The 14,513-nt window shown below is 43.7% G+C and overlaps 1 protein-coding gene across 1 annotated transcript in view; it reads left to right on the top strand.

Moving 5' to 3' along the window:
* Positions 1–960: 960 nt before the first annotated feature.
* Positions 961–14,513, top strand: part of trit1 (tRNA isopentenyltransferase 1) — a 29,229-nt gene continuing 15,676 nt past the window's right edge. Inside the window, exons 1-4 of the mRNA XM_030789098.1 lie at positions 961–1,119; positions 11,590–11,730; positions 13,639–13,737; positions 13,994–14,148. Of these exons, the coding sequence (XP_030644958.1) occupies positions 961–1,119; positions 11,590–11,730; positions 13,639–13,737; positions 13,994–14,148 (554 nt within the window). The remainder of the gene's footprint in view (positions 1,120–11,589; positions 11,731–13,638; positions 13,738–13,993; positions 14,149–14,513) is intronic.

The following is a 14,513-nucleotide window of genomic DNA, read 5'->3' as shown; positions in this document are numbered from 1 at the left end:
TCATTAAGGCTGTTTTTTAATGCTGACAACAACAATTCTTGTAACTGACTTGCAGAGACCTCATCATACAGATTTGCTTACTCAATAGATCAATTATTCATTTTGCTCATGGAAAGAGAGCACCATTTCTTACTTGCTTGCTCTAAAGTGATGGGAGACAAGATATTAATAAAACATCTTCATCCAAAATGGGAGTAGAGACTTGCTATATCTAAAGCCGTGCGGTTTTATGCCTCCCTCTAGTTGAGAACACATGAATATTATCCCTTTTTGGTGTGCTGGGGTACAGGATTGGCTATTTTTGGTATGCAAGTATTTTATTTCATCACACCTGTATGAGTGAGTGTGAACTCTCATGAATTGCTTTTCATACATTGGCTGTCTCCACGGAGACATGTCCCCTCGCCATGGCAACTGGCATCTCCTTTTTCCGTGGCGTAGATCATTCAGTTTCCATAGCGACGGAAACCGAATTTTTCAAACCTATGTCTTCCGGGAGGTCATATCGTTTTAAAAGTTAGCAACAGAACATAGTATAAAAATAAACGATCTCACCCCAAAGCTAGTTACCAAGATACAAGACCCATGCAGTAGAGCATGTTAGATTTTAACGTCATAAACCAAATCACATAAGAGCGAGGTTACATGTCTGCTTCATAAAATTAACTGCTCTGTGTGAGAAATATTCATCACCTCAATACATATTCTTTGAAAGTATATGGATTTAACTTCTTAGTCTCACACAATTTTGCTTTCTAAACAGTGTCTGAAATGTAGTTCATCATCTATAATATTTTTTCAATGTTTATTTATTGGAAAAATTCACTGTGTATCTAACTAACCAGACATGGTTTTTGTTACTATGGGAACAGCAAGACGTTGCTAAGTTACAGAACCCGCCTCTCCTCCGCTCTGACTCCGCATGCTCAGAGCGGTTCAGAAACCTGCAAGGTTGTCATCATGGCGGCCACCACTCTAGGCGTGCAGCGTGCATTGAGAAAAGGAATCGCACCTTCTATAGTCGTGATTTTAGGGGCTACTGGTACTGGGAAGTCGAAACTAGCCATCGAGATTGGTAAAAGACTGAAAGGTGAAATAATAAGCGCCGATTCCATGCAGGTAAGAAACATTAAATCGCTGCATGAACGCAGCAACTAAGGAGAGCACGTGAAAGGCCATAGCATACATAGGGGTTTAGTTACTTTGGGATTAAGTGTCAAACAGTTCTTTTATTTGTTTCAGCCATAGTTTACAGCAAATACATAACTCCAAATTTCGAAAATAAATGGGTTCTAAATTTCTCTCGCTTATCTAATCATATCTTAGAAAAAGCTAGTGAACCGACTTGCACCTCAGCTAGCTTAAGTATTCTGAAATAATTGTTCTCACAGTGAAATCCAAGTACTTTATTGGTTAGTTAAAAGGCAAAGTCTCTTTAATTGCCTTTCATTTGTGATCGTGGTTATAGAACTGCATTTGTCCTTACTGACAGATTATCACGGACCACCATCTTGCCCGTCGCCATTTTTGATGGTGTTTCCAAAATGTCTTGTTTCGTAACTGGCACTCGGATATCAAGCCCAGCGCGTAATGTTAATCAGTGCATATTTAAATAGATAATAACCCTCAAACACAGTACCACCTTTCACTCCGTCAACCCTCCGTGATGCTAGCATGACAGGATTTTTCGTAATGGAGTAGTCTCTCTCCCTTTTGATCGAAACATCAGAATAAAAAATCAGGTTATCCGGAGATGAAGTGATTTAGGCACGTGGACATTCCATCATGTATGCCATCTGCATTATGTTACCGGGGGAAAGGGTGTTGCAGATATACCCATGCGAAGACGTATTGTCATCGCTATAGCTTTACTCTAGCAGAACCGCAAATTGTACCATTTATCACCATTCCGCCATGCCAGGCTACAACCTGCTAGAATCATTCGTGGGTTTTTTTTGTAGCTTTTAATCATTTTTCTTTTGCAACAAATAGTTTTTGAGCACATTTTAGTATGTTAGAAGTTGAAAGAGGGTGACTGAAAGGCAGGAATATCGAACAGCGTGTGTGAGAAGTACTACCAGTAAAAGTTTAACTGTAATGCAGTGCAGGACATTGCCCTCATGCCAGTCTTGCTGTGTTACTGATTAGAGGAATTGTCATTGTCTTAAAGAATTGTCATTTTGCAGCATATAGCAGTCCAGTAGCCTCAGGGGGCTGGAGTCAGAGCACTCAACCAGGCTGGTATTATCAGGCCTGGCCAGCACTAGGGCACACAGCTCAATAAGATATATGTAAATAACTTCCTAAGCAAAGGAACAATGTGGATGAACAAGGGATACTGTGAATACCTAAAGCTGATAGCTTCATACAGGTGTGCTTCCAGAGTTATTTAAACAGTTAACCTCCCACCATTCTAAGAGTCATGTTTAAAAATTCTAAGCAGGCTGTGGCATTTATTGTTATGGACAGTAAAGGAAGAGGTCTCATTGACGTTCACTTATGATTATCAGAGGCTTAAGAAATGAAGAGTGCTTAACCTGCTGTTGTTTCACAAAGAACAGGGACCATACTGGTATGGAAAACTGAAGGAGAGGTCTGGTCGGCTTTGGTCCGCTGAGGTCAAAAGCACATTCTCCTCAGCCGTGGCGGCAGTGCAGTAGTTTGAGATGCTGTTGTGAATAACATAGCAGAAAATATCAGTGCAACGCAGGAACAACCTCTTTCAGGAGTAGCCCTGAGAATAATGTTTGCAGAGAGAGAGAATTTGATTATGTTACAGTAAATAAACTCCATCACAGATAAGAAAAAGGAAGTTTATGAGTAAATTGATGCATGAACGGTGTACAATAAACAAACAAACAAATAAACAAAAGGCATGTCATCAAAGGAGTCGTCCTTTACTGCCTTCTCGACGAGCAAACAAATGCATAGCGCATGACACAGAGAGGCCTGCAAACCCAAATGCCTGCTTCTCATGGTGAAGGGTTCCTGAAGCTCTCTGAAAGAGTGACCCTGTTTTCATGGTTTAGAGGCCTGCAAACCCAAATGCCTGCTTCTCATGGTGAAGGGTCCCTGAAGCTCTCCGAAAGAGTGACCCTGTTTTTCATGGTTTAGTTTCACCTAAGCAAACTTTCATGTAAACATTTCTATTCTGATAACTGTGATAACAGTGTGCCCATACACAAGGCACAGGTGGTTGTTAAATAAACTGGTGGGCGTGGAGATGACATAGTCCATAGGCTTTGGCTGGCTCAGTCACAAGACGTCAACCCGCACAAACACTTCTGTGGAAGTCTGGAGTGCTGCTTGAGACAGCGTTTTTTCACCACCGTCAGCAAAACACCAACTTATGGAATTTCTCATGGACCACCAGTGTTCCATTCCTCCAGCACAGTTCTACTAATGGAATCTTGTACTAAGACTCACGGAAGCTGTTCTACTGGCTTGTTTTGGTCAAATACGCTACCAGTATGTTGTATGTTGGTGTTGCTTTTATTTTGGCATGTAGTTGTTCCCTACGTGAAATTAATAGTGACTTAACATCAGAAGTCTATGGGAACTGGTTGAGTGTAGGGGTTGGCAGTTGTTTTTTTTTTAAATATCTGTGTATACTTCATACCAAAACATAGTACATCTAAATTAGCCTGTTATAGATTGATTTTTGAAATGATGGAAAAACATACCAAGTGGAATTCTTTCAGTGAACTGAATGACATATTATTGTTTGGAACCTTAAATTGATATTTAAGGCAGTGACATAGTTGTTGTGTTAGACCAACTGACATATCGCTGTCTGTTTGTTTCTATTATTATTATAATTATCACTAAATGTAATTATAACTGCTTTGATATTTTGAACAGTTATAAATACCGTGCAGCACTTGCAGTTGTTAATCATCTTCTGTCCCTTTTCCCTCCTCTTTAAATCTGTATGGTATAATACATTGTGTCTGACATTTGGATTATGAAATATGTAACCTTTTATGCTGTCTTCCTCCCCACACTACAGTAACACGTTCTGTCATTCAGCGACCCTGAAAATCTGTTACACCTTTGAGGTTTTCTCTGTGGCTGTCACCTGGTGGAGTTAACGAGGTCACGCTAATAGGGTCCCTGTCCACGGTTTTCCACAGAACAACCGTCTTCTGTCAGACAGAGCAGCGAGCTCTTGTGCTTGTGTATATGAGAGACAGAGAGTTAGTGCGTGTCAGTCAGTTACTCACTCACTTACTCACTCATGCACTCTGTGTGTGGTATATGCACTTAAATGTGCATTTGTTGAAGAGGAAAGTGTGAGTATGTTTATGGAAAAGGGAGCCGGATTTGTGTTGGGCAATTGTTGCATTCTCTATGGCAGGGACGCCTTAGGGAGGGCACTATTGTCATGATGAATTGGTTCCCACACTAAGCATTGTATTTGGAAATCCCCATTGGTTGTCTCTGGTATTCATGCGTTGCGCAGCTTGCAGAAGACATTATTTACATTTTGAATGCAGGCACTGTATAAACGCGGAGCAAAAGAAACATAGTGATTGGTGGAGTGACTAGTTGTGACTGTGGAACTGTTAAATTAGAGCATTTTTATAATCACAGATTGGACAGGCTGGCTCTCATGAACTAGCCATTAGAGTAGGTCATGTCACCAGGGGTCAGAGGTTAGAGTTCAAAGGATGTTTGGGGTGTGGGGGTGGGGGGCATGGGAACTCCGGAGAGTGGGCGGTTTGTAACTTTTCAGGACCCGGTCCAGAGAGAGGAGGGAGAGATTTTGGATGGTGCACATATCCCTGTTTTCACATGGGGTCCTGGAGGTCCCAAGGGCCAATTTAATGGGTCATTCGCAACAGAGAAAGACTGGATGACTTTAACTCACAAAGGTTTTTTTTTTTTTTTTCTTTTTTTAAGGCCTTTTTGTGAGACGGTGTGACTATTTGTGGAGGTTTACTGATGCATGGCCAGTTTTAATGACTTGTTGCTGGTGTCAACTTTGAATGAGTTAAAAAAAACAAAAAAAAAACCCAAAAAGAAAAATTAGGACAACTGCTGACCCCACAGCACAGACGGAACAGAGTCTAAACATTGTTGCCAGTGAAACATGTCAGCAAGCCTCCCAGTTATGGGCCTGGCTATGTCTGTGTTTAGCCTGTGCTAACAGTGGTCTGTTATGTTCATAAATAAATACTCCTGTACAAACACGCATAATTTTGAATTATGCTGTTTTAATGTCATTAAAAGAAACTAACGTACATTCGACTTGTTTTCCTTGGTTGTAGACACGTGTGATGTGTTTACTTTTATGAGTTTATATTCATCGATTCTTTTTTGATGGTTTCCACCTCTGCCTGCTTAACGTAATTAAAATCATCTCAGTTTTATACGAGAGGATAAAATTTCAGAGTAGCTGTGGTCACGACCTGTGTGTATCTCTGACCCTGATCACACGGAGAGGGAAGATGCTTTTTCTCTGGGTTTACACTTTCTCTCACTCTTTTTCCTCTCTCACTCTCTCACTCTGGCTGGGTAGCCAATCCATGTAACCTACAGTCATTTTTTTTATTGCCTAGCACTTAGTTCCTCATCTTAAACTGTTGAGTGCTTGGAAAAATTGAGTCAATTTGCGTGGAGATTATGTGGACATCACTGTGAAGCCGTAACGACCGCGTTAAATTTGCACACAGTCAACTCAAAGTAAGACTCTCCTTATCTAGCCAGTCAACTTCAGAGTTGAGTCATATTCATAAACCTTAATGCAGGAGAAATGACGGTATTTAATTTAAGAAGTTTTTCTCGATCCCATCTGTGTCATTAATATGATTTGTGGCGGTCTTTCTCGGTGTTAAAATGAAACTGTGCCCATGTGGTCTGCCTGACAAACGGGGAGGCCAGAAATATAATATGCGTACACGAGCTGAAGATAATGCTAATTCAAAGAGAATCATTTATTAGCCTGATTTGAATACTCTGTTGGACGTAGTCCTCTAAAGGATATCTGAGGGTTTTGCTCATTTTCACAGCACTCTTACCAGATAACATACCGCACTTGAATTCATTCTCTCTCTCTCTCTCTCTCTCTCTCTCTCTCTCTCTCTAAGAGCTCTCTCACCTCTGTCACTGCTCCAGATTAATAGTGTGAAGCTTTTCAAGAGGAGCTTTGAGAGTGGAGCTTGTGAAACCTTCTGGGGGCTTCTGGGGTCTTGTGCTGTTCCATCCAGTTACCATTACAAACCTCTTTTCACTTGTATCGCAAATCTCCACCGCACCTCAGTGTCTTTTCAAAATTCTCCTGTTAGCAAAGCTTGGCCAATATTTCCCTGACTTTCATCAGAGGGTTAGTCTTGGCCTTGTTTTCGGACCAACTGTGTTTAACTCTTACGCTAGACTCAAAATTATCATCAACCTTCTCAGAGTTTATGTGAAGAACATCTTTAATCTGTAACTCAATACTGAACCTCCCTTTTTCCTCATACTTATCAATGTCAGAAGCTCTTAATCAAGAATCATACAGTTAGTACAGCATCGGCTCTCATTTTTATGATTATTAGCATAATCTGACAAGGGGCTGACAGTTTTTTCTACATTGGATCAAACGTTTGATGCTATTTTCTTTTCCACCGTTAGCCCTGTGTACTCTTAAGCAGTTGAGTTCTATTAATGTTGGAGAGGGGGAGAAAATTCAATTGTGTCTGTCTGTCTGGTGCTGTGTGACTGGCGTCAGCGCACATGCCTGGTGTGACGTCTGTGTCTGTACCAGAGCACGATCAAAGCCCAGATAAAGATTTTCTCTGGTAATTCCCATAGACCAGTCCCTGGAAGGTAATGTCAAGCCGTAAATATGTAACGGCTGAAGGTGAATTTTCTGCTCTTCTCTTTGGACAAATTTTCAGTTCTTGTTCGTGTTGTCACAGGCTTCATGCCTGTGTGGTCTCAACGGTTCTGGTCCTATTCATTGAGATGAGATTATTTTATTTGCATGTCAATTCTAGAGTTCAGAATTAGTGGTTTCTCATCTTTAATTAGGGTTTCAGTGTATGATTCCAGTGAGTTAAAACAGATCTTGGATCAACACTGAAGCCTTAAACCACACCCTCTCACCCCCACATCAGTAAGATGCCCGGACTGCAGTAGAAAGACTCATTGCTAAATAAAGAACATACTCATATACTCACCGATACAATAGCGTGAAGGTCGTATGGTGAAGGGTACCAGATCTAATTCTGTCCATTGGGCTGTTTTCCATACTGTTGCGCTCCTTGTATTCCTGGGGTCCTCCAGTGTTCCTAGCTTTCTAAGGAAAGCCTTAAAAGGAGTTGCAGAAATGGGTGAGGTGTGGGTGGGGTGGTGTGTGGTGTGTGCTGTGGTTCAGGCAACAAAGGCATGCTTGCATAACGATGAATGGAATGGAAGAGCAGTTTGGGGGAGGGGGGGGGGGCATCCTGAATGATTTATTATTCTGGACTCACTGGGCCATTCCCATCGGAAATGGACAGAGAGGTGGATGGATGGATGGATGGATGGCTGGATGGCTGGCTGGCTGTACAGTTGCAGAGGTGCTCTGGTGTGTCTTGGGAGTTAGAGTGATCGGAGTCCCATTAAAAAAAAAAAAAAAAAAGAAAGGAAAAAAAAAAAAAAAGCTTCGTGCCTCTGGGTTTGCTACACACAGAAGGTCATATTGAGGACGTCTCATGTCTCTTCCTTTCGCCCCCTCCCCTTTTCTCTCTCCCCCTACTCTTTTTCCCATCTCTTTCCTGTTTCCTCTCAGCCATGCCCCCCCCCGTTCTCCTTGTCCATTTCCTTTTTCCCCCCCTTGTTTCTTAATTTTAGACCATTCTTTTTCTTTTTTCCCTTTTGTTCTCCTAGTCATCGTTCAACGCCTCAGTTTTTCCATCCTCACGTCTTTCTCATCCTCTCTCAGTCTGGTTCTTCTCCTGTTCCTTTATTGGCCCTTTCTTTCCCTTCTCTTACCATTTTCATCCTTCTCTCTCTCTGTCTCTCTCTCTCTCTCTCTCTCTCTCTCTGCCCCTCCCTCTGGTGTGCTGTCTGTTGGGTGTGGGGAGCAGCTGTCTCGTGCATGGCCTGAGGTACAGTGGAGATCAGTGAAGGCAGGCGGGTGGGCAGGCTATGGTAGCCCGACACAGAAACCATTGTCTGGGGGCTTGTCTGGGTGTGGGGAGACAAAGTGGTGGGGGCAGCCTTGGTCAGCCCAGCTTCCCCCTTTCCCTCTTCTCTCCTCTTCTCTTCTCTTCTCTCCTCTCCTCTTCTCTTCTTCTCCTCTCTTCTCTCTGTCACAAAACACATATTCAAATAGGGAGAGCAGGTCCTGCTTTTCGAAGCCGTGCTCTCTAAACACACAGACTTGCTCTCTTTTGTGTCCCTCCCTCTCTCCCCACACCCTTTCTTTTTGTTTGGGGTAATAGCACGCATGGTGAGCCACGCATGAATTCTCACGCTTTGCTTCGGTTCAGCTATAAAAGAACTACGCAAGGGAGGGGAATTGAACATTTTAACATAACATTATTCTCTTTCTATTGGTATGAAAATCTGTCATTTGTTTTGAAGAAAACACAGATGAAACCCATTGGTCATTTTAGTTCTCTGCTCCCTCTCTTTCACTCGCTCATGCTCGCTCTCTCTCTCTCTCTCTCTCTCTCTCTTTCCCCATCCCCTCTCAGAGGACGACTTGTCCTCATTAATAAAGAGTTTCAATTAGATTCCGAGCTGCACTGGTGCATATTCTCTCTCTCTCTCTCACACACACACACTTTCTCACACACACACACACACACACACACACACACACAGTGAGAGGTGTGAAGCTGCTTGGGATGTGCTGCATGTAATTCAAAGGTGACAAATGATGGAGGAGATCAAGCATTAACAGCTTGAGCTCTTGTTGCCAAGAGAGAAGGAAAACACAAGACGTTGACCGAAACGCCTCACGCGCGCTGTCGAAGAGGAGAGGGATCCGAAAAGAACAGAACGAGTGGTAGGAAGTGAAGAGTGGGGGATAAGAAAGGGGGTGGGGACAACTTTGAGTAAGAGTAGAAGGAGCTGGAGCCAAAGAAAGAGCAGGAGAAAAAAAGAATGGAGGAGAAGAAGGAGACAGAAGATGAACGAGGGAGCAGGTGGGGAGACGGAGAGCGTTCGGATGAAAGGGACTGAACAAATGAATGGAAATCTTAGTTCAAAAAAAAAAAAGTGAGGGAGCGGCAGTTGTGTGAGAGGAGGGAAGGGGAGAAGCTGGTACAGACTCTTCTGAATGGGGAGAAGGGAGGAGTGGGGGGGGGGGCGCGCGTGGAGAACAAAACCCGTTAATGCAGACTGCACTTGAGGAGCGTGGCCTCAAAGAAGAGCCACATGACCAGGGAAAGTATTCACAGAACAACTCTTATCTGTCTGTCTGCCCAGAGAACAACACACACACACACACACACACACTGGTAATCTCTGCTCTGCCTCTCTCTCTCTCTCTCTCTCTCTCCCCCTCTCTCTCATTCTCTCTCATTCATAGTTAGTTGTCAGACTGGGCATTCTCTCATTGACACATTCACTCTCACATTTTGAGATGCCTTTCTGATTGGCTGTTCTGTTGCCACCAAATTTAGGTAAAAGGGGGGGGGGGGGGGGGGGGGGGGGGGGGGCACTCCTTATTGTCACCGGGGGGGAGGCCGCACATCCGTCCATTCCTCTCCCTCTGAGGCAGAGACTGGCTCAAGTGTCACAGTACGTTGTCTGTCTCCAGTGTCAAACTTAAATATTATTCCCTTCTGGCCTGTCAACATAGTCTGGGTGATGGTTTGGATGTGTCATCTCTACATTGTCACACACACACACACACGCAGACGCAGCCCAAGCCTTGCCACACTCAAGCGCTTGGTCTCATTCTCTCTGTCACCTCAGATCACTGGAGATTAGCATGCTATGCCCTTGTTCCTGAGTTCAACTGCGCGTCTCTCAGCACGCCGTCGCCTCATTTCACGTGTTCACGTTCTGCCACCGAAGTCAGAGCCATGAAACGGCATTGATTTTTTTTTTTTATGGTCATGTAACCAAAACCCCAAAGTATCTGTTGAGCTGAAATGACCAAAAAAAAAAAAGAGGCATCTATTATGAGCTCGCAATCGTTGACCTTTGCTGCTCCGCTCTGGTCGACCGTGTCCGATTACGGAGGTTCGGAGGAGACTTCCGACGTGACTCTCGACGTGTTCTCCCCCAGATGATGATGGGCCACATTGAACAGTAGCCCTGAACTTGTGAGCGATGATTTGACCAGACAGGAAGCAAACCCCGCACGCTGCTCCGTTCCCAGCGAGAAATGGAAATGCGGACACGGAGGCAGATTTATCGATTTTTTTTTTTTTTAGCCTGTGATTTGCTCTCTCTGTCTCTTTGTCCCCTTTTTGTCTGCAGACGAATAGAGCATCTGTCATTTTGTTGAATTCCTACTTTAAATTGTTTATTGACGTCACCACAGCGTTTATTAGATAATTAAAATTTAATAGCTTTATAGTTAACGGTTTTATTATCTTTATGTGAATTTTATGTGGTTTTCGAGTTCAGTTTTTGGCCTTTCCAGGATGGAGGAGAGGGTTTAACAAAATAAACGCCAGATTATTGGGCTGGCACCATTTTTTTTTTTTGGGAGGGGGTTTATTTTTCAAGATATATAAAAAAAAAAAAAGGAACTGTTTGTGGCTGAGGGTTTATATCACTGACGTAACAAAGTCGAGCTATTGCTTCCAGGTTCTCACGTCTCTTACAAATAAAACAGCAAAGCCTTGCTTTTTTTCCGGTGGACAGCACATCCGAACATGGACTGATGTAGCTTGCTGTCAGGAGCTATCGATTAGGCTTTGGCTTTTTAATTGCGTTTAACTGAACAGTGCTTAATGACAGGAATAGAGGAGAAAGTCAGGCTTTTGATCACCTCTCTATTTTAGTGCTGATCCTGCTCTTTTTTTTTTTCTTTTTTTTCTTTTTTTTTTTTTTTTTTTGACTGACACGGATGTCCTGCAGAGAGAGAGAGAGAGAGAAGGAGGGTAGGGATATTAATAATTTAAACGCGGATGGTTTTTGCCTACCGAAACGGGCACGCAACCTGGTGGTGTGTTAACCCAGTTGAAAAAAACTCCCTCTTTCACACCGAGAAGAGTGGAGGCCTCTCTAACATACCGTGACATTCCTCAGATGGGCATGGGACCCGACAGAGGCCCCGATTCTGGCCGTTAACACTCAAACGCCACATACCGAGTCCGGGGTACCCGCCGCGGTCTGGTCGCCACGCCGTGGGCTGGGTTCAGTTGGGTGGACGACCCATTTGAGCTCGTATGTCATCTCGCTCGATAAATTGCCCCAGGTTTTTTTTTATTTTTATGGAGAACCATTATCAGTCAGGCTACATTTCGTGGTTGTTTGCGTTGTCGATAATTCTGCAGAGCAGGTAGATCGAGAAACCTCTGCAGAGATGTCGTTGAGAATAATACACTTTTCTCTTACATGCACCAGAGGCTCAATTACATTGACCTGAATTTACCTTTCCATAAAGGTTTCTGTATCCTTTCCGTCCGGTCGCTGATTGGTTGTCTCGCCCCACAGGTGTACAAAGGACTGGATATCATCACCAATAAGGTGACGGAGGAGGAGCAAGCACAATGTCGACATCACATGATCAGCTTTGTGGATCCTCTGGTGAGCAGTTACACTGTGGTGGACTTCAGGAACAAAGCTTTGTCCCTCATATCCTTTTTTCTCTTCTTTTCTCTCATTACAGAAGAGAGTGAAACTTTAGAGTCTTCGAAGTTTAATGAAATTATGTAAGCCTGCTCTTTGTGTTCTTGCCTTTCACGCATCCCCTGTGTTTTGGGTTGTGAGTAACTGATGTTCCCCCCCAAACCATACTGTTTACTCTAAACATTTAATTTTAAAAACCACCCAGAAGGCTGTGTCCATGTCCTTTCGTCAATATTGCATGTATGTTTTAAAGGGTTGTAAGTAGTCTCACTCTCACACTCTCCTAACCCGCTGTGAGTGTGAATAATTAACGTTGTTAGTTCTACCTTTCATGTACACATAATCCTTACCTTTAACCGCATTCACTATAAGGAAAACTATTTCTTTACCCTCAAAAGGTTTCGGATCAAAATGCTTTGGTTTCCCCTTTGCTTTTGTCTTAAGAAGATTCCGTGCTCATTTCAAATGAGAAATGCTGACATCTCTGTGTGGGTTGTGGATGCACCTCTTTGAAAAGCTTTTGCCATGTTTGCTCTAAATTTTTGGGACAGGACTAGACTTGCGTCCGTGTGTGTGTGTGTGTGTGTGCGCGCGCGTTTGTGTGTCCAGAGCTGTTGCTGAGTGTCCTCGTTTTCCCTGCCTCCTCCTGCAGATGCTGGAGATGAGAGCTGATCGCTGGAGAGGATATTAATAGATTTTGGAGGCGCTCAGCGTGATAGCAGGGCGGGGCCTGCTCTGTCTGATACAGGAGGTTTGGCGAAGAGCTGCACTGGCAGGTTCATATTGTACACTTGTATAGTCTGGCCTCGCAGGTGTAACGCACTCTAGAGTGCAGGGGGGTTCACCAGCTCTAGCAAATGGAGCAGAACAGTGATGATGCCCTCCCTCAGATATGAGCTGAGTTCCAGGAACAGTCCGTAGCGAAAGAGAGTGGACGTTTACGGTAACAGGGCGATTTACGGCTGACGTCTCCGTTCACGGAGAGATTTAGCATCATCTTCTGCTACCTCTTTTCTTTTCTCCTTTTTCTTTATCTCCAGTGCCATCTCTCCACTGCCCTTCGCTTCTGTCTTCCACCTCGTTTTTCTCTCTCTCTCTCTCTCTCTCTCTCTCTCTTTCTCTCTCTCACTTTATCTGTCTTTACTTTCTTTTTTTTTCGCCTTTATCTCTCTGTCTTTCTGTCCCCCTCTTTTCCGTTTTCTGCACCTCTCTCCCTAGAGAGGACGAAGTGACGCAGGGTGGGGACGGACGTTGTGCTTGTGGTGTGTGTGTGTGTGTGTGTGTGTGTGTGAGAGAGAGAGAGAGAGAGAGACGGGGAGGGAGAGGGATGGGTGGGGGTGGAGAGGAAGTGGGTAGGCACTGATGAGTCTTGTCAGAGCAGTTATCTAATTACTCCAGGGAGGTGGGCAGGGAGGGGCGCTGATGCTCTCTATGATAATCTCCACAGTTGTTCTGGGTTGGACAGATGTAATTCTTAGCACAGAACCATCAAGGGCTATCAGGTTGATTTCCGTCTCTCTGTCTCTTGCTCTCTCTCACACTCACACACACACACACACAGCCTGCATACTGATGTTAGACTTTTGTGGTAATGATGGATTCATTCACTTACCCAGTGCAGACAGTTTCAGTTATAGATATGTGAAGATGAGTTGAACACCATTTCTGTTGCCTGTCTTAATGGTGGTCATTTAATGGTCATTACAATCTTTCATTTCCATGAAAAGAATTGATGGCACATAAAGCCTGCATTAAAATATGGAGAAAATAAATTGGTTTTATTGCATCTGCTATTTTCTCCTCCCGTATTGTAATATTTTGTTTGACTGGTTCTCTTAAGGTAATGCAAGGCTTTTTGCATTTTGGGGAAAAAAAACAAAACAAAACTCTTTTGTCTGATCCTTAATACAACACATTGAAGACATGCATCACCGTGAACGACTACCCATCATTGTCGGAGGCACCAACTACTACATTGAGTCCCTTTTGTGGAAGGTGCTTGTGGACACTGGGGTAAATACGACTCTGTTTATGTGACTAACACCCTCTTTAGAAAAAGCCTATTCATTAGTGAAGCAAATGAACAAACTGACTCATCTCTCTTGAATTTGATGGAGTTTTGAAAAAGGCTGTTAAGAGCTGACCGAAATGAATGAACTCATTTTCCTCTGCTGTTCGTCACGCATCTAAAACAAGTTCTCGGTACCTAGCCACACGGCCTTCGTTTTGGGATGAGTGGTGGACCTTTGGTTTTGTGTGTGTGCTGTAGCAGGAGAACGCAGGAGAGCGAGAGAGGAGCAGTTCTCCTGACTCCAAGGCTGAGCTGGAGAAACTCGGGGGACCTGAGCTCCACCGGCGACTGACGCAAGTGGATCCTGACATGGCCGCCATGTTACATCCTCACGACGCGCGGAAGATTGCAAGGTACCCTTTTGTTTTACCGCCCTGCCCTCGCCGGTGCCACCGTTCATTACGCAGCGCAGCGTACGATTTTTCATCCTCTGGGATACAGTGTCTCTGCTTAAACACACGCACACAGGCTCTCCGGACAGGAATTAGTCAAGATAATAAAGTCATCTCAGCATGGGTACTGTTACTATACACAACATATTTATTACAAAACGTCATTACCATGCAATACTGAAAGGTTGACAGAATTACAACTTTACACATGAACTGTTTCATAACTGTATTTTATACTCCGATTACTCTGTGGTATTTATAGTTACGGTTAAGCCTGCTTTCTGAAGTTGTCTTGAAACAGCAAAAAAGCCAGATGAGGGTCTGTT

This window comes from Chanos chanos, chromosome 12 (genome assembly GCF_902362185.1).
Source record: "Chanos chanos chromosome 12, fChaCha1.1, whole genome shotgun sequence".
Lineage (NCBI taxonomy): Eukaryota > Metazoa > Chordata > Actinopteri > Gonorynchiformes > Chanidae > Chanos > Chanos chanos.
The sequence above is the reverse complement of the archived record's forward strand: the minus strand, read 5'-3'. Positions and strand labels throughout refer to the sequence as shown.